Source organism: Somniosus microcephalus, chromosome 3, assembly GCF_052327205.1.
Source record: "Somniosus microcephalus isolate GS21.2 chromosome 3, FLI_Smic_1.0, whole genome shotgun sequence".
NCBI classification, from domain to species: Eukaryota; Metazoa; Chordata; class Chondrichthyes; order Squaliformes; family Somniosidae; genus Somniosus; species Somniosus microcephalus.
Genome location: NC_140989.1, coordinates 291,033,366 through 291,057,052, shown reverse-complemented (window position 1 = coordinate 291,057,052; position 23,687 = coordinate 291,033,366). Strand labels below are relative to the sequence as shown.

General features: G+C 46.2%; 1 protein-coding gene across 5 annotated transcripts in view; it reads left to right on the top strand.

The window, feature by feature from the left end:
- The first annotated feature begins 1,380 nt into the window (after positions 1-1,380).
- Positions 1,381-23,687, top strand: part of wls (Wnt ligand secretion mediator) — an 87,851-nt gene continuing 65,544 nt past the window's right edge. For 2 of the 5 annotated variants that reach the window (XM_085982763.1, XM_085982759.1), the window contains exon 1: positions 1,382-1,659. In XM_085982763.1, coding sequence (XP_085838889.1) covers positions 1,554-1,659 — 106 coding nt within the window. In that variant the 5' untranslated portion in view covers positions 1,382-1,553. Of the gene's footprint in view, positions 1,660-23,687 lie in introns of all 5 variants that reach the window. The other 3 variants (XM_085982761.1, XM_085982762.1, XM_085982760.1) reach the window with 3 other exon arrangements.

Genomic DNA, 23,687 nt, shown 5'->3' with positions numbered 1-23,687 from the left:
TGCAGTACTGATGGAGGTGCCATCCTTTGAATGAGATGCTAAACCGAGACCTCGTCTACCCTCTCAGGTGGAAGTAAAAGATCCCGTGGCACTATTTCGAGAAAGAGCAGGGGAGTTATCCCCGGTGTCCTGGCCAATATTTATTGGTCAACCAACTAAAATACAGATCTGGTCATTATCTTGTGGGAGCTTGCTGTGCGCATATTGGCTGTCGCATTTCCTACATTACAACATTGACTATACTTCAAAACTACTTCATTGGCTGTAAAACGCTTTGAGACGTCCTGAGGTGCTATATAAATGCATGTTCTTCCTTTCTTTCTTTTATCTGGTTAAAATATTCAAGTGGCAAGAATCTGACACTTATTAAATTACCTTCTACTAACAGTCACAGGTACAGCTAAAGGCAGGGTAAACATTAGCAGTTTTTTTAACACTATGTCTTCACCATTTTTCTCTTCTCTCCTGAAAGCACTGCCTTAGTTCCAAATGTTGGCACCTTTCATTGGGTAAGTGGCCTTTCCTCATGTGACACCTTAGAGAGTGAGTGATGGCAGGTTACTCAACTGTGAGAGTTGGTAGCCTGAGCCTGCCCTCACCCAATGCCACCAAATGTGCATTTTACTGCAGAGCAGGAACCCCTCGCTGTGTTTTTGCTTCCATGGTGTCAGCTAGTGGCTCAGTTGGTCGCACCCTTGCCTCTGAGTCAGAATGTTGTGGGTTCAAGTCCTACTCCAGAGACTTGAGCACAAAAAATCTAGGCTGACCCTCCAGTGCAGTACTGAGGGAGTGCTGCACTGTCAAAGATGCTGTCTTTTGGATGCGATGTTAAGCTAAGGCCCTGTTTGATCTCTCAGGTGGATGTAATAGGTCCCATAGCAATATTTCAAAAAACAGCAGGGGAGTTATCCCCGGTGTCCTGGGGCCAATATTTCTCCCTCAATCAACATCACTAAAACCGATTATCTGGTCATTATCACATTGCTGTTGGTGGGAGCTTGCTGTGCACAAATTGGCTGCCGCATTTCCTACATTACAACAGTGACTACACTTCAAAAGTACTTCATTGGCTGTAAAGTGCTTTGAGGCGTTAGGTGATTGTGAAAGGCGCTCTTTCTTTGATTTTTTTCCCCTTAATTCAGGATATTAACAGTTGGTGTCTGTCAGCATCACTTTTCTACGCACGTACATTGACACTTGACCACATTCTTACTTTTGCAAGCGGGTGGCCCTTTAAATTGGCAATGAATTGAATGTTTTTCAATCGCCACATGAGCATGTAGTTGTTACGATACTGTAGCAGTCGGCTAAGCAGGATCTGGGAATCTGGCAGGTCATGTGATTGATTTTTTTGTATGTGTGTGTTGTCGGTTTCCCACAGCGCCCCTTTAAAAAAAAGGCTTGAAGGGAGAGAGAGAGTGTGAGAGAGCTCGTTTGCAGAATCACAGCTTCCGACACTGGAGCTGCGACAAGATCCTTGCTTTGATTAAATTGACTCTAATTCAATTAGTTACTGTTACGGGCCGAAAAGAGTGAAAACAAGATAATAAAAGATGGCAGGCGCAATTATAGAAAATATGAGCACGAAGAAGCTCTGCATTGTTGGAGGGATTTTGCTGGTTTTCCAAGTAATTTCCTTTCTGGTGGGAGGTTTGATCGGTAAGTGGCTGCGACTTGCCGTTTTCTTTTGTTAGCTATTTATTACAGTATCGGTAGCAACGTACTCTGATCTAATTAGTCCTGCCATTGTAGTTGGGGAGAGAAGAACTGCATGGGCTCTTTGTAGCGGTTCAGTCTAGTGCGTAAAGTGGAAGAAAACTTTTGGCCTACTTTCAGTATCAACTTCTGCTTTTTAAAAAAAAAGGGGGAAGTGAAGCATGGCGACAGAACGTTGAAAAAAAGGACATTGCAATTTTGTTAGTTTCATGCACATTTGTATCTTTTCAGAAGAAAAGTAATTGCGGAATAAAACAATTGTTCTTTGAGGGGTGGTTGGAATTGCACTTCAGAAAGTTTGAACCTTGTTTGGTGCGGCTCCAGCTCGAGTTTTGGTTACGCCTGCATCATGAAAAGGGCTGAAATCGGCACGAGTGGATTGTACCGATTTTTTGGTTTTGGTTTTAAGATCTGTACAAATTTATAACCCAGATGTGATCAGTAAATATATTTTAAAATAACTGCGCCATCTAAGCCTGTAAAATATATATATTTTTAAAAAAACATTACTTGATAACTTTTAAACATCACTTCAGTTTTAAAACTTTTTTTTTTCTTTTGTTCTCTGTCACTCCAGTGGGAGTTGTGGCTGGCTCCACCTCACTGCTTTCGGTTGTGGTCGAGGCGAGATTATGAGCGTTCATGGTCGAGCAGAGGCTCGGGTGTTTGTGTGGAGTTTGAGGGGACAGGGGGGAGGAGGGGAGACTCGGACAGCCCGTAAAGACTCCGCGGGAATGGCAGAAGGTTGGACGGGGATTTCCTAAACTCTCTGCCGCCCCCTTATTTGCTCTTTTTTTTTTCTCTCTCTCGGATTCGGTTGATTGCAGCACTCCCGGGGGTTGTCACACCCTCGGGATTAATTCCGCAGCGAGTTCCCTCGGGGGGGAAGCGGGAGCTGTTACCTCCTCGAGTGTAAAAGCTTAATTTCTGCCCCATATATCTTGGGGATTAAATGCAGCGCATTCCTGTCGCAGGTGACTGACTGACTGCGCCATTCCTACACAGCGCAGGGGTTGATCGGGACAGCGATGGAGCAGCGTCTGAATAGCACAAAAGGGGCACAGTACAGCTGTCAGGCTCCGCCCATGTTAGTTATCGCAAAACGGTCAGATTAATGGTGGAAGGAGCACTTTTCCCGTACAAAAAATGGCCAACGATCTGACAAAAAAAAACGACTTTTGTTAGGATTTCTACTTTAAATATTCAAAGCACACGCCATGTTAAGTAATGTCCCTCCTTCCCCTTTTCTCCCATAAAATCAGTAACGCCTGCGGGAATAATGTTGTCACTTGTGCAGTGTTTAGAAACAAATGGGTGAAATGTTTGCCAACCCTCTTTGGTCAATATGTGAAGACAATGCTCATTTAAAAAGGAAGGGAAGTCTAGCGGGAGTTGAAAGTAATCCCTAAATATATGTGCAAAAATTATGAATAAATGTGTTTTTCACCATCTTTTATTCTTGATTCCTCTTCTGAAGGTATTCACTCTTGTTGAGGTAAACGCCAAAGGTGCTGGGTGACCTCCAGTATCCCCCTGAAGTGTCCACTATTCATGTGTTAACCTATTTACAAGCCTGAGGGTCAAGCAGATTTGGCTCCTCACTCAGACCCATCCCAAATTGAGTGTACCAGTCATTGAAACGAATAGAGCTTTGACATCCCTGCAGGGCAGGAGACTTGTGATATCAGGACTCTGCTGCAATACAAGATTTATTTTCTTAAACCAGTACAAACATTTTCATTTTATCGAACATTGACACCTTGTGATCTTGGGCGTTCATACCTGCATAAACCGACCGCCTGCTGCTGTTTTCATTTGGGTTCTGAGGGACTGACATCTGTGAGTCAGTTCTTGGGTTTTTTATGCTCCTAACTTCAGCAGACTTAGACTCCAAAGAAAACTGGGTCTATGAGTCTGCTAATGGAATAAGCGAGTGGATTTAGTTGTGTAAGCACAGGGTGCGGAGTCTGACGCTGGAGTCTTCTGATCTCAAACTGAAACAGCTCTGATATAAAAGTGGCATAAGACAGAAGAGATTGCACTGCATGAGAATGCTTGGTTCCCAGTCTGGTTATAGTAGTTTGTAATGAGGAGGAAAGTTTGTTTAAACTAGTATATGCCTTTCATTGTGGGTTTTGCCGCCTTGGACATTGGTGGCTTCATCTTTGTCATAATGAGCCTGAGGGGTCAAGTAGTTCTGGATAAGCTGCTGCTGCTGAAGTTCCTCTTGTCCCATCAGTTGGAACCACTGTTCAGTGGAATATGGTTGTCGATGCTGTGGTCAGGAGAATGTTGGCCATTCATTCCCATTTTAAAGTGAGCTGTGCTGTTCACGTGCCATTTGTGAGGAGCTCCTGATGCCTACTTTGTGTCTAGTGAGGGTTAAACTCACATTTCTTGGCTGTTTAAGGACCAACTGGTGGCTCTCATCCTTGGGAGTGGGAAACAGGAAGTCATTTCATTTGGGGCCCAGGTGGTTCCAAGATGTCAGAGCGGGTGATGGAAGTTCAAAAAGAAGTCAACCTTCTTTTGCAGACTCCGTAAACCATTACCTGAGTCAGGCAGGTTGTAGTGTTACAGGGTATTGCTGCGGACCGACCAGCCAGCCTTCTTCACTAATCAAACTGCAGGAATAAATTGCTGCAGGAATAAATTGCTGCAGGAATAAATTGTCGCAGAAAGCTGGAGTTCTTTTCCACTTGGCTCTAGATTACCCTACAAACCAGTGCTGAGTTCCCCTTGTCCTCACCTTTCACCCCACCAGCCTCCACATTCAACGGATCATCCTCCGCCATTTCCGCTACCTCCAAAGTGATCCCACCACCAAACGCATCTTCCCCTCCCCTCCCCTTTCAGCATTCTGTAGGGACCGCTCCCTCTGAGACACCCTAGTCCACTCCTCTATCACCCCCAACAGCCCTTCCCCTTCGCCCGGCACCTTCCCGTGCAAGCGCAGGAGATGTAACACCTGCCCCCTATACCTCCCCCCTTCCCACTGTCCAGGGCCCCAAACACCCCGCCCAGGTGAAACAGCGATTTACTTGTACTTCTTGCAATCTATTATACTGTATTCGCTGCTCACGATGCGGTCTCCTCTACACTGGGGAGACCAAACGCAGATTGGGTGACCGCTTTGCAGAACACCTCCGTTCAGTCCGTAAGGGTGACCCCGAGCTTCCGGTCGCCTGTCATTTTAATTCACCGCTCCATTCCCACTCAGACCTCACCGTCCTTGGCCTCTTGCATTGTTGCACGGAAGCTCAACGTAAACTCGAGGAACAGCACCTCATCTTCCGATTAGGCATTTTACAGCCTTCCGGACTCGATATCGAGTTCAACAATTTCAGATCATAACCTTGGCCCCTATTACATTTTTACTTATATTTTTTTCCACCCCTTTGTTTTGGGTCTTCCCTTTCTCCCCCCCCCCCCCCCCCCACCCCTTTCCTTTTTTTCTCTCTCCCACATGGCAGCTCTGTCTCATCCTGCCAGTACACTTCACACCTAATCTCAGCCGTCTTTTGTCTCCACTTGTCCTATCACCATTTCGTCTGGTTTTGAATACCTCTTAATGTCTCTTTTACTTCTTTTGTTCTATCGCAGCCCTGCCTTCGATCTATTTTATTTCCTTCCCAGTTTTGAAAAAGGGTTTCGACCTGAAACGTCGACTCTAATTTCTCTCCACGGATGTTGCCTGGCCTGCTGAGTTTTTCCAGCATTTTCTGTTATTTCAGATTTCCAGCATCTGCAGTATTTTGCTATCGTACCAGTGCTGCAGTGGTTAAGCTGGTGCTGTTTGGCCAAGCAGCAGGAAGTTTACCATTGGTAAACTGAGATTGTAGCTGGTAAATGGGCAGCACGGTGGCATAGTGGTTAGCACTGTTGCCTCACAGCGCCAGGGACCCGGGTTCGAATCCGGCCTCGGGCGACTGTCTGTGTGGAGTTTGCACATTCTCCCCGTGTTTGCGTGGGTTTCCTCCGGGTGCTCCGGTTTCCTCGCACAGTCCAAAGATGTGCGGGTTAGGTTGATTGGCTATGATAAATTGACCCTTAGTGTTAGGGGGATTAAATGGGAATATGTGTTGGTGTAGGGGTTACGGGGATCGGGTGGGATATGTGTCGGTGCAGGCTCGATGGGCCGAAATGGCCTCTATCTGCACTGTGGGGTTTCTGTGATTCTGTGAAATCTACAGCTGCACCCCTGCACACAGTTAAGGATCCTCAAGCCATGGCTCTGCCAAACTGTGCCCATCTTTGCACATTCTTGGGTAAATGGGGTTGTATCTGTACAGTGAGAGAATGGATGTGCACTTCACAGAACCCACCCTGTATGGTGCTCTCAGCTTGGTTTGGTGATTCTTAACATGGTGATGTTTTTCCACATATGGCAGACACCTGGCTGACCGAAATAAAATATTTCCAATAAATTGAAGAATTGGACCCATTTGTTCCTGTAGAGCTGACTACAACCACGGCATTCTTTTTATTATTGTAAGACCACAAGTTCCGAGAAACCAGTGTTTTTAAAGAAAAAATATTTCAAAATACATTCAACATGTGAGAAATTATTTGTGGTTCGGGCTTATTTCAGTCTGGTGCACATAAGAGAGGAAGGAGTCCCTTGTATGTTGGGAGTATATTGGTTGTTTTTTGTTACTGGAGTTCCATTTGATTTTCATTTTTATTCCTTGTAGCTTCAAATAGTTAATTTATATTAGAGTAAATTGTGAAGAAAATACACTTATTTTCATGGGGATAAGATAACAAACCTTACAACCCCAAGCAATCTTATGCCTTTCTTCTTTGATTGTAGCTGAGAAGATAGACATACAGTCTGCTGCTCTGACTGATGGCAACACCCCTAAAATGTGGACATTGATAAATAAACCTGTTCAGTCCTAGATGCTTTTTCTCCTTTCTGCTTGGGGCTTTTAACCTCCTTTCCCTCTTGGGTTGGGGCCCTGTTTTACTGTACCACTGTCTACTGATATCTCATCCAGTTTACTATTCTTCATGTGTACTGGCTAGCTGTATGACTGTGAGGGACATGTCTCTTCATCTGATGTCCATACATGTCCAATTTCCAGCGGGTGTCATTGAATAGTGAATAAAAGGGGGAAATCTGGCTTGATTTTTTTCCCCCCACCTCTCCTGAACCAAGGGAGCGGAGGCCATTTGTCGAGCCTGCCTGAGATCTGCAATTTTAACACACTGCAGATTAAAGCTGGGCCCTTTGTGGTTTATGTGGTTCATTTTCAAGCTCAGCAATGCAATTACCCTTTGAGCCATTGGGGAAATCAAAATTTTAAAATCCTTAACCAGCAATTGACTTATTACAGATGAATGAACAGGAGCTAAAGGCATGTGTGTAATGTTTATCACACTTTGTCCCGTGTTACACACTTTCTTATTCACCGTTGTCTAATATTTACTGTAACGCGCTGTTGTCTAATTAATAGCTCCAAGTCTAGTGAGGATAGGATTTTGATTGGCTGTGATGACCTCTGTGATTGAATAGCTCGCAGCCACTTAATTGCCTGGGCTCTCCCACAGTCACTTGGGCAAGGCTGCTGACACCTCTCCAACCGTATCCAGCAACAGTCCAAACCTTCAGGCGAGATGGGGAGATAATTTTGCAAAAGAAAATTAAGGGGTGGATAATGTTACTAATTCCAAAATTTGATTACAGCACCTGCATGCGACTCTTTCAATAGAGAAGCTGAGTTTTTTTTAAGAAACTGTTGTTTTGTTCAGATGTTGATTGGCAGAGCTCTATATAAAACAGGTATTGTCAACTGACTCATTTCTTGGCTGCTCTGCTATCTGCTGAGCTTATTTTATGTACGATGCATTCTTCTCACTCCAGTTACCCCACTGTGTGCTGAAGCTGACTGTCCTGTAACTAAACCCTTTGTTCAGGATTTTAATTGCTCCACCAATGGCGGCTGTGCCTTCAGCTGCCAAGGTCCTAAGCTCTGGAATTCTATCCCTAAACCTCTCTACCTCTCCTTCCTCTTTTTTAAGACACTCCTTAAAACCTACCTCCTTTGAGAAAGCTCTTGGTCCTCTGCCCTAATATCTCCTTATGTGGCTCGGTGTCAAGTTTTGTTTGATAATGCTCCTGTGAAGTGCCTGGGATGTTTTACTATGTTAAAGGCGCTATATAAATACACGTTGTTGTTGTTACAGTTGGCAAATAATTACTTTTGGGTATGGGTTAGATACACTTGTGCCCATGACTGAATTTGTTTATTGTTAATGGCCTTTTAAGAAAAATTCTTCTTTGTCATATTGTTGACTTGTGACCTGAGATCAGGTTTTAATTCTTCTTGTCTGCTTGCTCCTTTTGGTAAAGGTCTATTGCCATCTAGTTAAGTTTTGTTAAGGAGACCCATGGGCTCCTCCCAATGGCTCAGTGAGTTTATCCAGTGAGCTATACAAATCAGGAATCCCAGGTTTGATGTCCAGTCTGTGCGGAGTTAGCTGATCTCGGATGGTACAGCAGTTGGGTTGCTTAGATTGGCCTCAGCACCCTCGGCTTAGATAGAGGAAAACTGCCCACATTCCTGCTGCTGAATGCTATCTGCCAGAAGCCAGAAGGGTGTGTGCGTAGACATCAAAAAAGGGCAGCTTTAGGTTGGATTGTGATAATTGAATGGCCTGCTGTCACCCACACATGAATAAGCATTGTCTTCACATATTGACCAAAGAGGGTTGGCAAACATTTCACCCATTTGTTTCTAAACACTGCACAAGTGACAAAATTGCTGAGAAGCTGTGGGGATATTTCTTGTGCAGTCCCAGTCAGTTTTTCCCCCATCACCAAAACACGCTGTTGATTAAAATAAAAATCTTGAAGTATTAGTGTTCGTTCTCTATCAACCTGTTTAAGAGTGAAGGCGGTTCCTGGTTAGCTACTCTATCAACAGTCTGAGTCCTCAGCTCATTGGCACTGTTTTTAAAATTAGACTTTGAGAGAAAGAATAGGAAAATGAGTATGATAGCAAAATACTGCGGATGGTGGAAATCCGAAATAACAACAGAAAACGCAGGAAAAACTTAACAGGCCAGGCAACATCCGTGGAGAGAGAAACAGTCAACGTTTCGGGTCAAAACCCTTCTACAGAACTGAGGAGAAAAAAGGCAGGAAATGAAAGATTAAAAGGCAGTTGGGGGCTGGGAAATGGGGGAGGGGATGAAAGAACAGACATTAAGAGATATTCAAGGTGAGACGAGATGGTAATAGGACAGGTAAAGACAAACAATGGCTGTAGATGAAGTGTGAAATGCGCTGGCAGGGTGAGAGACAGCTGGCATGTGGGAGAGAGAGAAAAAAGGAAAAAGCACAAACCAAAAGTGTGGATAAAAATATGAAAAATAATAGGGGCCGAGGTTATGATCTGAAATTGAGTTCGGAAAGCTGTAAAGTGCCTAATCGGAAGATGAGGTGCTGTTCCTCGAGTTTACACTGAGCTTCTGTGGAACAATGCAAGAGGCCACAGACGGTGAGGTCCACCGGCCTCCACATTCAATAGATCACCCTCCGCCACTTCCGCCACCTCCAACGTGATCCCACCACCAAATGCATCTTCCCCTCCCCTCTCAGCATTCCGCAGGGACCGCTCCCTCCGAGACACCCTAGTCCACTCCTCTTTCACCCCCAGCACCCCTTCCCCTTTTCCCGGCACCTTCCCATGCAAGCACAGGAGATGCAACACCTTCCCATGCAAGCACAGGAGATGCAACACCTGCCCATGTGCCTCACCAGCCCCCCCCGCCACCCTTCCCACTGTCCAGGGCCCCAAACACCCCTTCCCGGTGAAACAGCGATTTACTTGTACTTCTTGCGATGTGGTCTCCTCTACATTGGGGAGACCAAACGCAGATTGGGTGACCGCTTTGCAGAACACCTCCGTTCAGTCCGTAAGGGTGACCCCAAGCTTCCGGTCGCCTGTCATTTCAATTCACCGCTCCATTCCCGCTCAGACCTCACCGTCCTCGGCCTCTTGCATTGTTCCACGGAAGCTCAGCTTAAACTCGAGGAACAGCACCTCATTTTCCGATTAGGCACTTAACAGCCTTCCGGACTCTCTCTCGAGTTCAACAATTTCAGATCATAACCTCGGCCCCTATTATTTTTCATATTTTTATCCACACTTTTGGTTTGTGCCTTTTCTCGCTCTCTCTCTCTCTCTCTCTCCCACATGGCAGCTGTCTCTCACTCTGCCGGCGCATTTCACACTTCATCTACAGCCATTGTTTGTTTCTTTACCTGTCCTATTACCATCTCGTCTCACCTTGAATATCTCTCAATGTCTCTCCTTTCATCCCCTCCCCCATTTCCCAGCCCCCAAACTGCCTTTTAATCTGTGTCATTTCCTGCCTTTTTTTCTCAGTTCTGTAGAAGGGTTTCGACCTGAAACATTGACTCTGTTTCTCTCTCCATGGATGTTGCCTGGCTAGGAAAATAAGTATGGTCAGCTGGTGCAGTAACCAGCTGGAAGCTTCAATGCAGGCTGAGGGAAGCAGAACACCAGCACTTTAAAACACACCAGTGATTAAAATGCAAGTGCCGGTGAGCAGAGACACTGAAATAAAAATGTACACCGTCGAGTGAAGACTGTGCTGCTTGTCCTAACAACGAGCACTTCAGTGAGGTACTGTAGAATGACCAGTGACTGTGCAACTGTCCCCAGCAAGCAATCAGCACAGAAGGAAGTGGAGAAAATTGGCGAGAAAAGAGTTTTTGAAGAAAAGCCATGAGGGGTCTCCAGGGCAGGTACAACCAGAAGGTCCTAGGTTTGATTCTCGGCCTGTGTTTCAGCTGGAGCGGCAGTAGGGAAATTATAATGAACCTAATGTTGAGTTTTTTGCAGTACTGGGAAGGGAAGGGGGGATATCTGCCAGGGTGTCCACTCCTGATCATTATCCAGTGACCTCTGCTAGACATGCATGTGTGAGGCTATTGAACCAGAAAAGGATCATGCACAGTTGAATCGCTGCCTGGCACACTGTCTCACATCTTATATGAAGAATGGTTGCTTGGGCAAGGTACTGTAGGGCAGCCAATTGTAGAGGCCATAATGCTACCTTAATGTGCTGAGAATCTAGCATGAAACCTTCCTGATCTATATGGCTCAGTGCCATACTGGGTGGTGCATTTAGTCACTAAGTCATTGGGGGAAGCTATTGCTTTCTTTCTAAAGCCATTGAACATTCAATTTCACAAACTTTGGGATGTAGCATTTCAACAAAGCAAAGTTCTAATGCAGCACATGGGAATTTAGACCAAAACAATATTCATCCATTACTGCCAAACCCGGCAGTATGGTGGCCTAAAGGAGATGTCTTTTTAACTATAGAAGCCGCACTCTATAATTTTTTTATAGCTTTTTCTTCCAGAATGTATGACGAATACATGGCTCCCTTGCTGCTTGTCTGTGAAGTGCTCTTAAGGTTTACTGAATACTAAATTATCATGTCTGTTCCTTTCCTGCAGCAAGTTAGTGAAACGAAGCAGAAACATGTTGTACGATAGCAAAATACTGCAGATGCTGGAAATCCGAAATCACAACAGAAAATGCTGGAAAAACTCAGCAGGCCAGGCAACATCCGTGGAGAGAAATTATAGTCGAAGTTTCAACCAGAAACATGTTGTTGTTGCTTGTTCCATGGTTATGCCCACTCAGTTGTGAGGTTAATTGTATAAAAGTTAAAACAGTGCAGGCCACTAGGACTAAGGCTTTAATCAATGTTGACAGGCAGAGGGTGAGACATGGAAGAGGTATTTCTGCTGATGGAACAAAGCGTGTTGGTGTATTAATGAATTTTCATATTTGGCCATAGGGATAGCATGATTATTCGAATACTTCTATAAAGCCTACATTTGAAGACCAGACCCATTTGCAAGAAAATGTTTTTTTTTAACTTGATACATACAGAACCATACTTCACCACAAGTTATTGCTTTCAGAAAGGAGGGGAAAAGATAGGTGGGCCTGGAAGAGAAAATACTGCAGTGATAGTTACACGGATGATGACTCTTTGAGCCCATGCAAACCATTAATTGATGGTGTTGTCACTGGGGCTTCAGTAAAGCGAGTGTGTGAGATTTTTAGTACTGTCTACTGGAATTGTGGAATAAAAACACCACAATGGTACAATTTTGAGATACTTTTTTATATTTGATACCTCTGTAGTTTGGGTTGTGTGCACCACCTCCCTGCATTTTATATTTGCTAAAACTGGGTATTTCTTGTCTTTGTTTTCATATCCCTCCATGGCCTCGCCCCCTCCCTAATTCTGTAACCTCCTCCGTGGCGTGGGTGATGCGGACGTCCTTGCAGTCCCTCGCTTGGACGATGACGTAGTCCAGCAGATGCCAGTGCTTGGAGCGAGCGTGTTGCCATGAAGCCGCCGCCTTGTCTCTCTGACGGAACAAGGTGTTGGTTATGACAAGGCCATGTTCTAAGCAGTTCGTCAGGAGGCGGGTACATAACAAGAAATAGGAGCAGGAGTAGGCCAATCGGCCCCTCGAGCCTGCTCCGCCATTCAATAAGATCATGGCTGATCTGATCCTAACCGCCAATCTACTATCACAGAACCATCTCTTGAATCTAACAGAATTAGACACACGAAATAGGAGCAGGATCAGGCTACATGGCCCCTGGGCCTGCTCCGCTACCCACAGGGCCATGTCCGATCCGAACCTAGACTCATGTCCAAATTCCTGCCCGCTCCCCGTAACCCTTAATTCCCTTTTACTTCTAGGAAACTGTCTATTTCTGTTTTAAATTTATGTAATGATTGTAGCTTCTACAGCTTTTTGAGGCAGCATATTCCATGGACCTACCACCCTCTGAGTGAAGTAGTTCCTCCTCATCTCAGTTTTGAAAGAGCAGCCCCTTATTCTAAGACTATGCCCCCTAGTTCTAGTTTCACCCATCATCGGGAACATCCTCCCTGCATCCACCCGATCCAACCCCTTCACAATCTTATGTTTCAATAAGATCGCCTCTCATTCTTCTGAACTCCAATGAGTAGAGTCCCAATCTACTCAACCTCTCCTCATATGTCCATCCCCTCATCCCCGGGATTAACCGAATGAACCTTCTTTGTACTGACTCGAGAGCAAGTATGTCTTTTCTTAAGTATGGTCACCAAAACTGTATGCAGTATTCCAGGTGCGGTCTCACCAATACCTTGTACAACTGAAGCAATACCTCCCTATTTTTATATTCTATCCCCCTAGCAATGAAAGCCAACATTCCATTGGCCTTCTTAATCACTTGCTGCACCTGCATACTAACCTTTTTGAGTTTTGTGCACCAGGACCCCCAGATTCCTTTGTACTTCAGTACTTTCCAGTTTCTTGCCATTAAGATAATAACTTGCTCTACGATTTTTCCTGCCAAAGTGCATAACCTCACACTTTCCAGTATTGTATTCCATCTGCCAAATCTCTGCCCACTTACTTAGCCTGTCTATGTCCCCTTGCAGGTTTTTTATGTCCTCCTCACTCACTACTTTCCCTCCCATCTTAGTATCATCTGCAAACTTTGATATGTTACACTTGGTCCCCTCCTCCAAATCGTTAGTATAGATTGTAAAGAGTTGGGGACCCAGCACTGACCCCTGCGGAACACCACTAGTTACTGATTGCCAGTCTGAGAATGAACCATTTATCCCAACTCTCTGCCTTCTGTTAGATAGCCAATCCTCTATCCATGCCAGAATATTACCCCCAATCCTGTGATTTTTTTATCTTAAGCAATAATCTTTTGTGTGGCACCTTGTCAAATGCCTTTTGGAAGTCTAAATACACTACGTCCACTGGTTCCCCTTTATCCACCCTATATGTTACTTCCTCAAAGAACTCCAGCAAATTTGTCAAACATGACTTCCCCTTCATAAAACCATGCTGACTTTGTCCTATTAAATTATGATTATCCAAATGTCCTGTTACCGTTGGAGTTGGCTTTCCCTAACCCCTCTCTGCCGATCACGCCTCCCCAGAGGTCTGTGTCCTTTCCAACTCTGGTGACCATAGCGCACTGGTTCCAGGCTAGGGTGAGCCGTATAATCATGAGGCATTCATTTATTCCACAAGGGAAGTCTCTCAGACGTTCAACTAGCTCATTTTTTTATGGCGAGGCCTACCCCATGGAGGCGGCGTTCTTCAGGTTTGCCTTTCCAGAAGAAGGTGTAACCACCGCCTTGCTCCTTGAGCTGGCCTTCCCCTGCCCGCCGGGTCTCACTTAGGGCGGCTATGTCTATGTCGAAACGGCTGAGCTTCCGGGCAATGATAGCAGTACAGCATTCCGGTCTGTCGCTGTTGGGGTTGTCCATGAGGGTCCTGACATTCCAGGTCCCGAACTTCATTTTAAAGGGTGGAAGATGCCTGTGCATGAATTCTTTTAACGTGGGGTGGCCATTGCACACCAGTTACCACACGGGCTTGACAGAGCAAGGTCTTGGTCCAATGGCAAGGGGATCCAAGACGATTGGAGACCAGGCTCTGCTACATCGGCCTAGCACACACACAAATATACTCCTACTGTCCTCCTCCCTCCTGCCCGCAGGTCCTCTGCCTGGGTTTCATAGGCTGCAGTGTGGTCCTTTCGACCCCGCTGCTGGTCCACGCTGTGCCACTCCTGGGTCCCGACCTTCAGCAGTAATACCTGCCCTCCTGTATGCTTCAGAGTCATGGACCATGTAAAGCAGGCACCTCAAAGCACTGGAGAGGTACCACCAACGCTGCCTCTGCAAGATCCTGCAAATCCATTGGCAAGATAGGCGCAACAATGTCAGTGTTCTCGCTCAGGCCAACATCCCCAGCATCGAAGCTTTGGCCACGCTCAATCAGCTCCGATGGGTGGGCCACATCATCCGCATGCTCGATACAAGACTCCCAAAACAAGCGCGCTACTCTGAGCTCCGACACGGCAAGAGAGCCCCTGGTGGGCAGAGGAAACGCTTCAAGGACACCCTCAAAGCCTCCTTGAAAAAGTGCAACATTCCCACCGACACCTGGGAATCCCTGGCCCAAGACCGCACAAAGTGGAGGAGAAGCATCCGGGAAGGTGCCGAACACCTCGCGTCTCTTCGCCGGGAGCAAGTGGAAGCCAAGCACAAACAGCGGAAGGAGCACACGTCAACCCAAGCACCCCACCCACCTGCCCCTTCAACCACCGTCTGCACCACCTGTGATAGAGACTGTAGGTCCCGCATTGGACTCATTTTTAGTGTGGAAGCAAGTCATCCTCAGTTCCGAGGGACTGCCTAAGAAGAAGAAGAACCTCCTCCAGCCCGACAACCCCTTGAGCTCTCTGTGCTCCTCCATTTCTAGCCTGTTGCGCTTCCCTGATTTTATTTATTTATTTTAATCGCTCCCCCATTGGCAGCTGTGCCTTAAGCTGCCTAGGCCCTAAGCTCTGGAATTTCCTCCCTAACCCCCTACTCCTCTCCTCCTATAAGACGCTCCTTTAAACCTACCTCTTTGACCAAGCTTTTGGTCACCTGTCCTAATATCTCCTTTATGTGGCTCAGGTCAAGTTTTGTTAACCTGCCTTGGGTCATTTAACTATGTTAAAGGTGCTATATAAATGCAAGTTATTACTGTTGTGTCTGGGTATAATAAGATACAGACTGCAGAAGAAACGGTACAACAGGTGTTTACTCAACGTGGCTCACAGTGGAACTGGCTGTACAGATTACTACTCAGTTCTATATACAGGTGTGGTCACTGCCGGTACTACAGTATACATGAGCTGTAAAAAGTAGTTCCCCCCCCCCCCCCCTTAAAGGTATATACATTACAATTCCTCCCCTTTTAGATTAACAGTACCATAACACTCATTTAACAATTAAATATCAAACTAATTACAATTAACACTTTAACATGCAACGTTAGCTGAAAATAGTCTATTTATATATTCAGTCTTTGGGGAGGCTTCCTGATCCTTTCTGGATAGCGCCTTTCCCGAGTGTCTTGCTCTTGGTGCGGAGGCGATTCTGGCCCCCTGGCGTCGGTTGGTTCATCAGCTTCCGATGCTACTGTTTCTGGGGTAGATGCGACCTGTACGTCGGGTTCATCACCAGGTACATATGGGTGAGGCATGGGGTTGACTTGTTCCTGTGACTCTAGGATCTGGTCAGCATGGCGTCTCGCGATGCTCTCCCCAACGTCCACTGTGCATATTAGTGGGCCCTGCCGTGTGCATATCGTTCCTGGCTGCCATTTTTCTGTTCGGTAGTCGCGGGCCAAGACTGGTTGCCCTACATTGAAGCTCCTTGTTGGCTTCTCATGGATGTGCTGGAATTGCTTACTCTCAACATCTCTTCGTACGTTTGGTCTGAGCAAATCCAGGTGAGATCTTAACCTTCAGTTAAAGAACATCATGGCTGGGGCCTGGTTGGTGACTGCATGTGTCGCATTCCGGTAGGCGAACAGGAAATTGTCCACCTTGTGCTGCAGCAGAACGTTGTCATTGTACATAGCCTTTATTGCCTTCTTAAAGGTTTGTACGAACCTCTCAGCCAATCCATTTGTGGCTGGATGATACGGGGCGGATGTGTAATGCCTTACCCTATTCTTTTTCAAGAACCTCCGGAACTCTTCGGACACAAACTGTGGTCCATTGTCGGAGCAAATCTGTTCTGGCAAACCATTCCTGGCAAAAATGGTCCGTAGGACTGCAATAGTTTTCTCCGTGGTGGTGGAGGACATTTTGATGACCTCAGGCCATTTCGAGTGCGCATCCACAGCTATTAAAAACATTGAGTCCATGAATGGACCAGCAAAATCAATATGCACCCGTTGCCATGGAGATGAGGGCCACTCCCACGGGTGTAGAGGGGCCTGTGGTGGTGCATTTTGGACTTTCTGGCATCCTGAGCAGCTCTTGGTCAGGTCCTCGTTGTTTATCGATTCCCGGCCACCACACAAGCCCTGGCTAGGCTTTTCATTTTTACCCCTCCCAGATGACCCTCATGAAGCTCATTGAGCACTCTATCCCTTAACTTGGGTGGAATTACCACTCGGGATCCACACATCAAGGTCCCCCGGCACACTGACAGCTGTTCTCTCCTTGTCGAGAATGCTGGCAACAGTGAGTCGCCATGTGCTGGCCATCCCTTCACCGTCAAATCATATATCCGAGACAGTGTCGGGTCATTTCGGGTTTCCTTTTCGATACAAGCGTTAGTTACCGGTAGGTATTCAACTGTAGTCGAATGGAATATTTCGACAGGATCCACTGCTGGTGCTTCCTCCGCAGTAGGCAGTGGCAGGCGTGATAGCCCATCAGCATTTCCATGCTGTTTCGTGCCCTTATATTCAATCTCATAGTGGTGCGCCCCTAGAAAAAGTGACCATCTTTGTAGTCGTTGCGCAGTAATCACCGGAACGCCCTTGGGGTTAAAAATGGAGACAAGAGGCTGGTGATCAGTCAGCAAGGTGAATTTCTGCCCGTGCAGATAGTGATTGAACTTTTTCACTCCCCACACTAGGCTGAGGGGCCTCCCTGTCAATCTGGGCGTAGTTACGCTTGGCTGAGGTTAGTGATCGTGTCGCAAAGGCTATTGGCCTCTCTGAGCCGTCCGAGAATTTGTGCGACAGCACCGCTCCAATGCCGTAGGGTGATGCATCACATGCCAACCGAATCGGTAATGCTGGGTTGTAATGGGCCAATACCTCTTTCGATGTGATTAGTGTTTTGCTCTTCTGGAAAGCTCGTCTACATTCGTCACTCCACTTCCATGGCACCCCAGTTTGCAGTAGGGTGTTCAGTGGGTGTAGTATTGTAGACAAATTTGGCAAGAACTTATGGTAGTAGTTTACCAGCCCAAGGAACGACCTCAGTTGTGACACATTTTCCAGTGCTGGAGCCTTGACTACTGCCTCAATCTTCTCTGGGGACTTATGTAACCCCTCTTTATCGATAACGTGGCCACAATACGAGATCTGTTTTCTAAAAAACTCGCATTTGGGGCGGTTAGCTCGGAGCCCATATTCCTGCAATCTAGTGAGCACCTGCTCCAGGTTGGTAAGGTGATCACTGTCATTTTCGCCCGTGACCAGGATGTCATCCAAATAACACTGGGTCCCTGGGATCCCTTGCAGGACTTGTTCCATTGCCCTCTGCCAAATAGCCGGAGCTGATGCTACCCCGAATACCAGCCGGTTGTATTGATAAGAGACCTTTTATGGGTGTTGATTGTGAGGTATTTTTTTGATGCTTCTTCTACCTCCATTTGCAGATACGTCTGGGCCAGATCAATCTTAGTGAAGCGTTTCCCTCCAGATAGCGAGGCGAAAATATCTTCAATCCGCGGAAGTGGATATTGTACGGTGTGAAGGACCGGGTTCACTGTTACCTTAAAGTCCCCACAGATGCGAACCTTCCTTGGCTCCCCAGGCGTGCTGCTCAACGACTTTTTCATCACGGGGACGATGGGTGTAGCCCACTCACTCCAGTCTACCTTGGACAGTACACCTGAATGTTCCAGACTCTCCAGCTCTGCTTCGACGGCTGGGCGGATCGCATAAGGTACCGGTCTGGCCTTAAAAAATTTTGGGCTTGCGTTTTCTTCAATTTTAATCGTCGCCGTCATGCCGTTTAGTGTACCGAGTCCTTGCTGGAACACTTCTTTCGCGTCAGTTAAGATCTTTGACAGTCGCCCAGGTGTGACGTCATCATCCTTTTTGTCAGCCACAGTCAGTGCCTGTATGGAATGCCAATCCAGTTGTATTTTCCGGATCCATTCACGTCCCAGTAATGGTGGTCTTCCATCTTGCAATACATACAGGTCTCGGTTTGGTGTTTCCTTACCGTTCTATATAACGGTCACCCTTATTTTTCCTTTGGGGTAGACTTTTTGCCCCGTGTACGTCTTCAAAATAATTTTTGTGTCTCAAGGGTATGTGTGAGAATAGCCGCTCGTAGTCCCGTCGGTTTATGACTGTTAGGGCTGATCCTGTGTCCAATTCCATCTTTACCTGGACCCCTGCTATCTTGAGAGTGATCCTCCGTTGTGATCACATTATGTAGTTTCAGACAACTCCGTTCCCTGCTTTCGGAGTCGGTATCACTCTTTTGTTCGTCTGAACTATTCTCCGTCATCTTATGTACCTTCTTGTACTTTGGTAGGTTTCTTATTGCTGGTTTTCTTTCCCGACCTGCAGACTCATGCTATGTGTCCTACTTTTCCACACTGTCTGCACACTTTGTCTTTGAACCAGCAATCATTCTGGTCGTGTGTTGTTCTGCCGCAGCGATAGCACTTCTCTGTTCCATATGACATTTCGTTTGTGCCATATTCTTGCGGTCTCTGTTGTATCTCTGCAGCGCCCCGTGCTGCTGCTTCATATGATACCGCAATGCTGAAAGCCTGTTTCAGATAAAAGCCGTTTCTGGGTTCCTTCACTTTGAAGCCCACACACCAACTTGTCCCTTAAGGTATCTGCCAGTCCCGCTCCAAATTGGCAGTGTTTCGATAGTTTGCGCAGTTCTGTTAAATAATCAGCATTGCTTTCATCCTTATGCTGGTTCCGTTTGTGAAACTGGAATCTTTCTGCTATCAGCAGCGGTGTGGGGTTTAAATGTCCCTGTAGTATCGTTACTATGTCTTCAAAACTCTTTTTCATTGGGGTTACTAGATTTCGTAATAAACCATATGTCTTTGCACCCATTAAATTTAACAATACCGACGCTTTCTTGTCATCTGACACCTCATTTGCCTTGCAGTACACCTCTATTCGTTCGACATATGTAGTCCAATCTTCGACTTCATTGTCAAATGCGGTGATACTGCCACTCTTCGGCATTTTGGGTGTGGCTTAAAATGGCGTCTCCCACGCTTTCCTTCCTCCCCCCGCTCCCGGCGGTTCTCGTGGCAATGGCAGCGCCCTGTAGGTTTCGCGCGCTTCTCCTGCGCTGCTGCCAACGCCGCTCTCGGCGGTCCTCGTGGCAATGGCGGCGCCTCGCGGTTTTCTGCGCGGCTCTCCCTCCCTCCGACGCTGCTCGGCCCCTGAACACCGGCTGCGTGCTCTGCCCTCCTCTCTCTCTCTCTCTCTCTCTCTCTCTCCCCCGTCGACGCTGCTCGGCCCTTTGCTGTGCCGCTCGGTTGGGCTCTAGCCCACTGCTGTCCGGGAAGGGTCTGTGCACTACCTGTTGCCAGCCCGTTTCGCTGGACCACCTCGACTGGAAAGCCAAGCCTGGCTCTCGACAGCCTCCCCCGCAATTCTCGAGTCTCTGCTGGATGACTGGGCGGTTGCCCGTGGTCAACGCCCGAGTCTCTGGCCTTGACCTCCAATCCACTGATCTCCAGGAACGAATCCCCGGGAGGTGATGCAGAGTTGCAGTTAGGTTCGAACTTGCCTCGTCATCAATGTTGTGTCTGGGTATAATAAGACACAGACTGCAGAAGAAACGGTACAACAGGTGTTTACTCAATGTGGCTCACAGTGGCACTGGCTGTACAGATTACTACTCAGTGCTATATACAGGTGTGGTCACTGCCGGTACTACAGTATACATGAGCTGTAAAAAGTAGTTCCCCCCCCCCCTTAAAGGTATATACATTACAGTTATCTAACAGCAGAATTGTTGACCCGTATACAAACTGGAGTGGAAATACAAGTGGTTACAGGCTTGTCAATGGTGGTGGCAGTGACTGTAGGAATTTGAGATGACTAATTAGGAATCTTGCAAGAAGCTTATTAAAAGTGCACTGGGTTAAATGTGATATTTAATTTTGTTATAGTATATTGGTACTAACACACTAAGCCTGGTGATAACAATGTAACTTGTAACAATTTCCGCCGCCCCCCGGCCTTTATAAATTATCCCCCATCTGTTTTTCAGCTCTGCTGCGGAGAGGGTGATTGCATAGCCTGTTTCTAGTCTGCTGCCAATGCCCCCAACTCCCCATAGCCAAGTTGCAAGAGGCAATAAGTACAAGTCCTCCCTTCTGATTCCTTCCCCTTTTCTCTTTGTCCCCCAAACACTGACCGAGAGGGGACTTTGCTGTTTTACTACGGCTCAGATTGGGAACTGAGGAGGACGGGGATCCCACCTATATTTATCCCCACTCGTAGGCAGTGTCATTGCGCATCTCCTAGTACTGTGTGGTTTTTTCCCCCTTCCTCTCCTGAAGTTGTTGACTCTTTGATGTATAGTTCCATGTGAGAAAAGAAGGACTTGTATCTTTCACATCCCCAAGACATCCCAACGCACTTCAAAGCCAATTAATTACTTTTTAAAGTCATAAAACAGCGGCCTGAATCCTGTTCTGCACTGCCCCACTAGCCTCTCTTTACCCCCTCCTCTATCCTCCCCAAGGTATTAAATTGAAAGCAGAAAATGCTGGAGATACTCAGCAGGTCAGGCAGCATCAGAACTCTGACGAAAGGTCATCGACCTGAAACGTTAACTCTATTTCTCTCTTCACAGATGCTGCCTGACCTGCTGAGTATCTCCAGCATTTTCTGTTTTTATTTCAGATTTCCAGCATCTGCAGTATTTTCTTTTTGTATTAAATTGAAAACCTTCATTTATGTCTTCAACACCCTTCACAACTTTGCCACATTCTATCTCTGCAACCTCCTCCAGCCTTCCATCCCCTCTTGTGCCTCACTTTGAATCCTTCAACTTTGATTTCTTGTGCATCCCTTCTCCTTTGCCCCACCATTAGGGCAGAGACTTTAACTGCCTTAGTGACACTCTCCCCAAGGTCCCCTGCCTATCTACTTTCTGCACCTTTTAAAAATCCTTTCAAATCCTTCAAAACCTTTTCATATAAGCTTTTGGTCCTCTCTCTTGCGCTCTCTCTCTTATCCTCGTCTCCATTCCCTTACTCTTAGTAATGTAGCTCGAGATGTTTCTACATCAACAACTTGTATTTATGTAGTGCCTTTAATGTAGTAAAACGTCCCAGTGCAGTTCACAGAAGTGTTATCAGACAAAAGTTGACACCGAGCCACATAAGATGTTGGGGCAGGTAACAAAAAACTTTGGTCAACAAGATAGGTTTTAAGGAGTGTCTCAAAGGGGGAAAGAGAGGTTTAGGGAGGGAATTCCTGAGCTTGGGTCTTCGGCAGCTGAAGGCACAGCCATTTCTACATTAAAGGTGCTACATAAATGCAAATGTTCATTGCTTACCAGTTTCCCAGTAATATTCATTTTTCTCTGATTCTGCCTGCAATGCAGTCAGCCACAGTACTTGTTTCCATATCGCTATTGCTGTGGATGTTTGTAGCCTTGCTATTAAATCCATTTGCACATCAGCTGATTGCCTTCAGGCAACCATTGTCTGTTCAGGAAATGTGCTCTTCGTTCACTGCAAGAGGAAATGAAGAGTATCAATCCTGTGTGAGACTATTGTCAATGGCCTGTGTAGGGCAGACAACTATATTCAGATGTTAATTGAGTGAAGTTGTTTGCTTCAGGTTGAATAACTTGAGGCCAGTTTGAAAGCCATTTCCTGTTTTTTCCCATGTAAACCTTGAAATTATTTCTGTAATATACTTGGTGCTACATTTTCCCTCTGTAAACACTTGTATTTCATCATTGGTTGTGTCCCCATCTAATAAGCAAGGCATAAAGCCAGAGTTAGCATTATAGAAATTGCAGCACAGATGGAGGCCATATGGCCCATTGTGCCAGTGTCAGTGCTAGCTCTTAACTGCAACCATCTTCTCTAATCCGATTTCCCTGCTTTTTCCCCTGTCTCTTACATTCTTTACCTTTTTTAAATATTTACCTAATCTTTTAAATGAAACAATGCAAATACTAGAACTCTGAATTAAAAATATAAAGAGCTGGAAATACCCTGTAAGTTAGATAGCTTCTGTAAAGAGGAAAGACGAGCTATTGACATTTTAGAAACATAGAAGATAGGAGCAGGAGTAGGCCATTCGGCCCCTCGAGCCTGCTCCGCCATTTAATGAGATCCTGGCTGATCATCCAAATTCAGTACCCTGTCCCTGCTTTCTCCCCGTATCCCTTTAGCTTTAAGAAATACACCTAACTCCTTCTTGAATATATTTAATGAATTGGCCTCCACTGCCTTCTGTGATAGAGAATTCCACAGGTTCACCACTGGGTGAAGAAATTCTTCCTCATCTCAGTCCTAAATGGCTTACCCCTTATCTTTAGACTGTGACCCCTGGTTCTGGACTCCCCTGCCATCGGGAACATCCTTCCTGCATCTAGTCTGTCTAGTCCTGTTAGAATTTTATAACTTTCAATGAGATCCCCTCTCATTCTTCTAAACTCTAGCGAATATAATCCTAATTGACCCAATCTCTCTCCATACGTCATTCCTGCCATCCCAGGTATCAGTCTGGTGAATCTTCGCTGCACTCCCACGAAGGCAAGAACATCCTTCCTCAGATAAGGCGACCAAAACTGCACACAATACTCAAGGTGTGGTCTCGCCAAGTCCCTGTACAACTGCAGCAAGGCATCCTTGCTACTTTACTCGAATCCTCTCGCTACGAAGGCCAACATACCATTTGCCTTCTTAACCGCCTGCTGCACCTGCATGCTTACCTTCAGCGACTGGTGCACAAGGACACCCAGGTCTCGTTGCACTTCCCCTTCTCCCAATTGCCATTCAGATAATAATCTGCCTTCCTGTTTTTGCCACCAAAGTGGATAACCTCACATTTATCCACGTTATATTGCATCTGCCATGCTTCTGCCCAATCACCCAACCTGTCCAAATCATACTGGAGTTTCTCTGCATCCTCCTCACAGCACACACGCTTTGTGTCATCTGCAAACTTGGAGATATTACATCTAGTTCCCTCGCCTAGATCATTAATATATATTGTGACTAGCTGGGGTCCTAGCACCGATCCCTGTGGTACCCCACTAGTCACTTCCTGCCACTCGGAAAAGGACCCGTTTATTCCAACTCTTTGCTTCCTGTCTGCCAACCAGTTCTCTATCCAAGTCAGTACCTTA